Source organism: Lagenorhynchus albirostris, chromosome 17 (assembly GCF_949774975.1).
Source record: "Lagenorhynchus albirostris chromosome 17, mLagAlb1.1, whole genome shotgun sequence".
Taxonomy (NCBI): Eukaryota; Metazoa; Chordata; class Mammalia; order Artiodactyla; family Delphinidae; genus Lagenorhynchus; species Lagenorhynchus albirostris.
Window position 1 is genome coordinate 64275598 of NC_083111.1, and position 8672 is coordinate 64284269.

Below are 8672 nucleotides of genomic sequence, written 5' to 3' on the forward strand. Positions count from 1 at the left end.
TCTTTCTACCTGACCTGAACTCTGGGGTCTATATGCACAATGTAATTTCCAATCAGTCCCCAAATATCTGGCCACATCCTGACTTACCTGGGCGACGAAGGCTGGACCATTATCAGACCCTATTACCTTTGGTGCTCCAAATCGAGGAAAAATTTCTTCTAAAATCTTCTTGGCTACTACAGCAGCTGTTTCTTTCTTTGTTGGGAAAGCCTCTATCCATCCTGAAAAAGTGTCTACAAAAACTAAAAGGTATTTATTACCGTACCTTCCAGGACGCACTTCGGTAAAGTCCACCTCCCAGTAAGTTCCTGGGCGGTCCCCCCTGAGTCTCTTTCCAGTTTCAAGTTTCCCTTTTTGAGCATTTACCTGTTGACATGGGACGCATTCCTGCACAATTTGTTCAGCTAATTTTGTCATTCCAGGGGTTTCGTACCCGGCTTTTTGTAACAAGGCTACCATCTTTTTAGTCCCCAAATGTGTCCATCTGTGCATCTGTTGTAACATGGATTCTGCTTGCTGAGGGGACAAAGTTCCTTTTGTTGTGGCCGGGATGATTTCTTCATCACGGCCTGGTTTTTCAGGAACTTTATCTGACAGTCCTAGAATGACTTCTCCCGATGCTATTTCTCGGGCCACTTGGTCAGCCATATTATTTCCCCTAATTATTGGGGTATTTCCTTTTTGATGTCCAGGGCAGTGGATGATACTGACTTTAGTAGGAAGCATGAGTGCAGTCAACAAAGCCATGATTTCGTCTTTGTTTTTAATTTCTTTGCCACCTGAAGTTAGTAGCCCTCTCTGTTGGTAAATGGCACCGTGGATATGAGTGGTAGCAAACGCATATCTACTGTCTGTGTAGATGTTTACTTTTTTATTCTCTGCCATCTCTAATGCCCTCGTCAGGGCAATTAATTCAGCTCGTTGGGCTGAGGTCCCTTGTGGTAGCGCCGCTGCCCATATGACTTGTTTTCCGTCTACCACGGCTGCCCCAGTTCGATGCTTACCTTCCTCCAGGAAACTGCTCCCATCCGTGAACCAGGTGAAATCAGCATCAGGGAGGGGCAGGTCCATCAGATCTGGCCTACTGCCGTGTGCTGCGGCCAGTACTTCCTGACAATCATGTATGATGGTGGAGCCTTCCAAGTCAGGATCAGGTAGCAAGGTGGCTGGATTGAGTCCTGTGGCTGGAGCAAACTTGATGCGATCTGAGTTTAGCAACAGGGTTTGGTAATGGGTCATCCTGGCATTAGTTAGCCACCTATCCGGTGGTTGACGGACTACATTTTCCAGGGCATGAGGAGCTGTTATCGTTAGATTTTGTCCTAAAGTTAGTTTGTCAGCATCTTTGACTAGAACGGCCACTGCAGCGATTATCTTTAAACAGGTGGGCCATCCTGATGCCACAGGGTCCAATTTTTTTGACAAATAAGCAACTGGGCGATTCCAGGGACCCAATTTCTGAGTCAATACTCCTTTTGCAATGCCCTTATTTTCGGCCACATATAAATGAAAAGGTTTGGTTACATCTGGCAGTCCTAGGGCTGGAGCTGAAAGTAAAGCTCGTTTGATTTGGTCAAAAGCCCGTTGTTCCTTATCGCCCCAAACGAAAGGAGTGCTGTTTTTGGTTAGAGGGTACAATGGGGCTGCCAGCTCAGCAAACCCTGGAATCCATAGTCTACAGAATCCGGCCGTCCCCAAAAATTCTCTAACCTGCCTGGCGTTTTTGGGAGCCGGAATTTGGGCCACCGTATCCTTTCTGCTCTCCGTGAGCCATCTTTGCCCCCCTTTTAATAGATACCCCAGGTAACTGACCTGTTGTTGGCATATTTGTGCTTTCTTGGCTGAGGCTCTATATCCCAGGGTTCCAAGTTCCGTTAACAGTTTTTCAGTACCCTTGATACAATCTTCTTGGGTCTCAGCAGCTAATAAAATATCATCAACGTATTGGAGTAATGTTACCTGGGGATTTGATTCTCTATATAATGCCAAATCCTGATGGAGGGCTTCATCAAAGATGGTCGGGGAGTTCTTAAATCCCTGAGGTAGCCGTGTCCATGTCAGCTGACCAGACATTCCCGATGTTGGATCTTTCCATTCGAAGGCAAAGTAGGGTTGGCTCAGGGGAGAGAGTCTTAAACAGAAAAAAGCATCTTTAAGGTCCAAAACAGTATACCACGTATGTTGAGGTGGAAGAGTGCTCAGGAGGTTGTAAGGGTTTGGAACTGTGGGGTGGAGGTCTGCCACCCGTTTGTTTACCTCTCGTAGATCCTGCACCGGCCGATAATCATTTGTTCCTGGTTTCTTTACCGGCAGGAGAGGGGTGTTCCATGCTGATTGACATCTTATTAAGATGCCCAAGTCTAGTAGCCTCTGTATATGGGGACGGATACCGTCTTTGGCTTCTCTACTCATGGGGTATTGACGGACCGTTATTGGGGTGGCAGTTGCCTTGAGTTCCACTAGCACCGGGGGCCGATTTTTGGCCATCCCCATTCCGGCAGTTTCTGCCCAGGCTTGAGGGAACCGAGTTACCCAATCTGTAACATTAACTCGTGAGGATGAAGGCTGCTCGTATAATTTATATTCATCTTCTAATTTCATAGTCAATATTTGAAGTAACCTTCCTTTATTATCAGTTATGGTGGGACCTTCTGGCTGAAAGTGGATTTGAGCCCCTACTTTGGAGAGTAAATCTCTTCCCAGCAAAGGATAGGGGCATTCCGGAATAATCAAAAATGAATGGGTTACTCGTCCAATCCCAAGATCTACTGTCCTTCGTGTGGTCCATGAATATTGTTTATTCCCAGTGGCTCCTTGTACCCATGACCTTTTAGCTGAGATAGGACCTTTTGAGTGGAGAAGGACGGAGTGCTGGGCTCCGGTATCTACCAAAAATTGAACAGGTTCCCCCTCCACTTTAAGAGTTACCCGGGGCTCGGGGAGAGGGTTCGAGCCCTGACTTTCCTAGTCTTCTTCTTCCAATGTTAAGATTTTGTTTCTGGTTGGCCTTCCTCCATTCTTTTTCTTAGGGCATTCTCTCGCCCAATGTCCTTTTTCTTTACAGTAGGCACATTGGTCCTTGTCTAATGGTCGCCTTCTGTCTGCCGTTCGCCCTTCCTGCCCATTTCTATCCCCTATATTTCTTCCTCCAACCACAGTGGCCAGTATCTTACTTAAATTCCTCTCTTGTCTCTTATCTCGTCTTCTTTCACGGGCTGCCTGCTCTTTCTGCTTTCTTTCTTCCTTCTCTTCCTCTGTTTCTCTTTTGTTATATACTTTATCTGCCTCTTTTACTAACTCCTGAAGTGAAAATCCCTGCAAGCCATCTAGCCTCTGTAATTTCTTCCTAATATCAGGGGCCGCTTGATCAATGAAAGCCATTGCTATAGTAGCCCTGTGTTCCTCCGAAGTTGGATCATAAGGGGTAAAGCGTCTAAAGGCTTCCATTAAACGTTCCAGGAACACAGTTGGCGATTCCTGGGGCCCCTGAGTTACTTCCCTTACCTTAGCCAAATTAGTGGGCCGTCTGGCCGGTCCATGGAGACCCGCCACCAGAGCCTGGCGATACATTTTCAGGCGCTCCCTACCTTCCGGGGCATTGAAATCCCAGTTTGGCCTGACGAGTGGGAAACCAACATCAATCTCGTTAGGCAGCTGGGTAGGTTGCCCATTGGCGCCTAATACATTTTTTCTGGCTTCTAAAAGAACCCGTTGCCTCTCCTCAGTCGTTAGGAGAGTTTGAAGCAGCTGCTGACAATCATCCCATGTGGGCTGGTGGGAGAAAACAAGAGATTCTATTAAAGCGGTAAGGGCCTGTGGATTTTCGGAAAAAGTTGGGTTATGCATTTTCCAATTATAAAGATCTGCAGAGGAAAAGGGCCAATATTGGAGAGGTCTATTCCCTTGGCCGTCGGGGGGGCCATACTCTCTAAGAGGTAGGGCAGTGGAGTCCGGGGAGATAGCCCTCCGGCTCCTAGTGCCCGCTGAGAGACCCCTTTCTTCTTCCATCATGGATGGTTCCCTTGGTGCCGAGGGCAGTGGAGCTGGGGGTCCTCTAGGTGGTAGGGGATTTGGGGCCGGAGGATAAGGGGGTGGGGAATCCAAAAGAAGCAAATCGGACTGCGGGTCAGGATAAATCGCCTTTGGTGGATCCGGGGCGTCAGGTAGCTTTTCCGTGTTGGGGTTTTTCTTTAAGGCTAATATCTCCGACGCTGCTGATGTGTGCGCAGACGTACCTGTTGAGGAAACAAAGGGCCGGACCCACGGAGGTGGGGAGAGAATTAAATCTTCCCAGACCAAGACATATGGTACTTGGTCTGGATGTCCATGGGGATCTATATTAAATATCTTAGACTTCAGCAGCTTAATCTTGTCTAATAAAAAGGATCCTTCGAGGGGCCATCCTATCTGAAATGTTGGCCATTCAGAGGCACACAAAGTCTGCCACTTGCCTTTCTTCACCTCTACCGAAAAATTATGGGCTCTGGCCCGAACTTCGGTCCAATGGCTTAGGGTAAGGGAAAGAGGAGTCGTCACAGTTTGTCCCATTGTCGTCCGTCAGAGAAAAAGAATAGACCACAATACAGAAACAGTTAAAACTCCATGAAACACATATACGCATGGGCCACCGCGAGCTCGCTTCAAAACCGAAACTTCTTCAGATGGCAGTTATCACCAAGGGAACTGCCGAAACCGAGTGAAGGGGAGACAGAGTTTGCCTCTCCTTCCAGATGAGCCACCAGGGCGTCCCCTAGGGCTCATGGACGCCGGCTATTAGCACGTCTGCCTAGCCAGAGGTCCGATACAGATTCCATAATAAGCCGATTCTTACGGCTTTCCTCCGATAATGGCCCACAAAGAACAAGGACAAACAGACAATCAAGCTCGAGCTTACCTGGTACCTCCAACTCCCGATGTTCTTGTGGTCCGGGGCGAGTGGAATCCCGGACGAGCCCCCAAATGTTAGACCTGCGCGGTCTCCTAGGAGTTTCGACTCGCCCAGGAAACAACAAGAGTCGGAAGTCGATGCAAAACGCAAGAGGTTTATTGAAGGCCGGTGCACCGGGGTTCCTTGGTCCTCACGCAGGAGGTCGAAGAAGGAACCCTTTTGGGCGCGAATATGTCAGTTTTATAGGTTCCCACTTCCCCGTATGTAAATTATAGATTTGGTTGTGTTCTCCTGCTGATTGGTCCCGGCTTAGGCTCGGACCAGAGAGGGAACTTGTCCCCAGCTGCCTGATTGGTCTTTGACAGACACCTTTTTTACATTTTGTTATCTCCCTCCTTCTCGGAAGGGGGCCGGACATCCTGGAAATTCACCCATTGTCTAAGAAGCCCCTATTGTCTGGAGAGTTCTTAATCATTAGCTGGAACAATGTCTCTCGAGTCCCACAGAAACATGGTGGAATATCAGAGAGCCTGAAGTGAGAGAGAGGCATGGACACATCGACACTACCAAATGTAAAATAGATAGCTAGTGGGAAGCAGCCGCATAGCACAGGGAGATCAGTTCGGTGCTTTGTGACCACCTAGAGGGCTGGGATAGGGAAGGTGGGAGGGAGGCTCACGAGGGAGGGGATATGGGGATACATGTATACATATAGCTGATTCACTTTGTTATACAGCAGCAACTAACACAACATTGTAAAGCAATTATACCCCAATAAAGATGTTAAAAAAATATATAGACAACATCCTTTTGAGTTCATAGCTTAGGTTTTCAATGAGTAAGGGTAGACATGAGGTGTCAATGGAGCTGTAGAAAAGTGACTTGATATTATAGTACTGTGGAAGTCCTGAAGTTGGTGGTTGTCAGTCTTAGTAAACTAGGGTGTTAGGTGCACATACTGGGACAGGACAAAATGAACCTACATGAGGAAAAAGTTTATAACTGAGACCACTGTATTAAGTCTGACCCTTCAAGGGCTACCATTTTAGTGAAAGGGTAGATTAGACACAAATGAACCATTGGCACAGTAAGATGAAAAGGAACCTTGTCTGTCATCCTGGACTCTGAGTGGGAACAAAGTTCCTTCTGATAAATTTAACCATTGGCATGTTCGCACTTGGATGAGAGATTGTACTTTTTACTGCCTGCATGGTTTGAGGATTCCATGATGACAAATTAACACAAAAATAGTTCTGGCATTTTTCAGAAGGGCAAATTTTTCTTCTGAAGGATGTACTCTCAACTGTGATGCATAAGATTTTTACTGAGAAATTCTTTCTGAAGAAAAACTTACAATGATAAATCATAAATCAATTTAAGAAAATAGTTATCCTGAGAATCAGCAGACACAACAAATAGCAGGAATTCAAATGATGAAATAAGAGCATTTAAGATAATTAAAGAACTACAAAAGAACTTTAGAAAAAACTAAAAATAAGAAGCTATAAAAAATAACAGGCAAATCTGAAAATGAATCAAATAGAAATTCTGGAAATGTAACCTGGAGTCATTTATATTAGAAACTCAATAGATAGGTTAAATTGTAGATTAGTTACATTGAAAGAGAGAATAGGGGAAAGTAGAAGGTAGAGCTGAGGAAATTATCAGAACGGAGGGGTAAGTAGATACTACAAAGAGAGGTTAAAGAGATGCAAGTTAGGATGAAGAGGCCTAACGTATGTCAAAAAGGAGGACAGAAGGAAAAGAGGGAGAATAAGAAAGAAGCAATGTTTGAAGAGAAAATGGGTGAGGATATTCCAGAATTGATGAAAGGCACAGATTCTCATATTTGAAAGTGCAAGAAGGACATAACAGTGCTACTGAACCAAACTTGGGCCCACTAATCCAACATGCAGTAAAGCCAATCTACTGACACTGGGTTGTGATAAAGGAAAATATAGCATTTATTGCAGGGTGCCAAGCAAGATGAATAGGCAGCTTGTGCTCAAAAGACCTGAACTCCTCAATGACTTTCAGGGAAGGGTTTTTAAAGACAGTGTGAGGGACAGGGTCACAGGGTGTGTGGTCAGCTTATGCACAGTTCTCGATTGGTTGATCATGAGGTAACAGGGTGATGATTTGAGAATTTCAATCATTAACCTTCTAGTTTCAACCACTCTGAGGTCTATGCGCTGGTGATCAGCATGCAGTTAACTTCTTCCACTGGTGGGGGGTTTTGGTATCTGCAAAACAACTTAAGGATATTATCTATGGCCCTTGAGGAGGAACTAAATGTCCTTGACTTGCTTGATGGCTAAAGTATTATAATTTTGTCTTGCTTGACTGTTTTCTTTTGTTTCTGCGTTTTCTCACTTCTCTGATTAAGTTTGCTCTTTGGAACTGGTGGAAGGCCTAGGAGGCTAAAGTTTTTCTACAAATAAGAAGGGGGAGACACAGGGAGTCTGTCCCCAGGAAGGTCCCACAGGGACCTGCTTGGTTTCAACAGAAGTGGGGAGGGGCTAGATACATCACTGTCAAACTGCCGAATAGCACAGACACAGAAATGATCTTAAAAGCAGCTAGAGGGCTTCCCTGGTGGCGCATTGGTTGAGAGTCCGCCTGCCGATGCAGGGGACGCGGGTTCGTGCCCCGGTCCGGGAAGATCCCACATGCCGTGGAGCGGCTGAGCCAGTGAGCCATGGCCGCTGAGCCTGCGCGTCCGGAGCCTGTGCTCCGCAACGGGAGAGGCCACAGCAGTGAGAGGCCAGCGTACCGCAAAAAAAAAAAAAAAAAAAGCAGCTAGAATGACAATAAGAGAACATCCTCTAAACACTCCAGTATGCAGAGGCAAGCCACACGCATGCTACAGGTGGTGGCCAGGCATGCAGGTCTGCAGGACAGGTGGAGCGCTGGCGTGGGTGAGGGGTTACCATATATTGTTCCTGTCTGGAGGGCTGTGGCATCAGGAGGGCTGCTGGAGACAAACTTCTCAGAGCAGGGGCAAGCAGTGAGAGTCAGGATGCCAGAGTGTGTGAGAAGTCTGGTACATGGGCCACAGGTCATAGGAGACAAACCTCAGGCAGAGGGAGTTAGGGTGCCAGTGTGGGCAGAACTCACAGTGTCCCTGTTGAGACCATGACGAGTGGTCACTAGGCTGGACCAAAAAGCCACGTATGTCCTGGGTGTGTGGCTAGGGCCAAGCACCATTGAATGTCTTAATGCCTATACCCCTCACTGACAGTACAGCCAGATAAAACAGGAGCTCTCCTCCCTACTGAAGTGCCCATCCATGCCCTCTATCCAGAAAGCTTAACTCATTGTAAAAAAGAAATATTGAAAGGAATTTCTTCCACTATTGCAGAGCAAATATTGAAGGGTGAATTTCGAGCTAGGAAGCAATAAATTGATAGCTGACATAATAAACTTTAGATAAAAGGAAGTTGAATATAGAAGAAAGAAGTGTGATCCAAGAAATTAGGTGTGTTTTCAAAAAACAACAGACAGTACTGTGGGCAAATCTAAATGGCAACGGCTGTATATAAAACAATAAAGAGAACAGTGATTCATTTGGTGGGTGTAAAGCAAGATGGAAGTAAAATACTGGAAAACTAATACATATAAAACGGAGAGGCATGATAAGAAAAGTTTTCAAAATCTCTTTAGTGTTATGGAAAGAAGGAAGAGATTAACTTTTTTTGGAGTCATGTTTTACTCCTTTCTTTATCTCATACTCCAAGTGTATTTAATCTGTTTGCAAATCTTGCTAGCTATATCTTTAAGCCGT

The 8672-nt window shown here is 45.9% G+C and overlaps 1 protein-coding gene across 1 annotated transcript; it reads right to left on the minus strand.

Annotated features, from left to right (window-relative positions):
- Window positions 1–1654: 1654 nt before the first annotated feature.
- LOC132507878 (uncharacterized) lies at window positions 1655–4548 on the minus strand. Its single transcript, XM_060127605.1, has 2 exons — window positions 3588–4548; window positions 1655–2131 (listed from the first exon to the last, which is right to left on the minus strand). The coding sequence occupies exons 1-2, from the start codon at window positions 4546–4548 to the stop codon at window positions 2118–2120; spliced, it is 975 nt and encodes a 324-aa protein (XP_059983588.1). The 3' UTR covers window positions 1655–2117.
- Between the last annotated feature and the right edge of the window lie 4124 nt (window positions 4549–8672).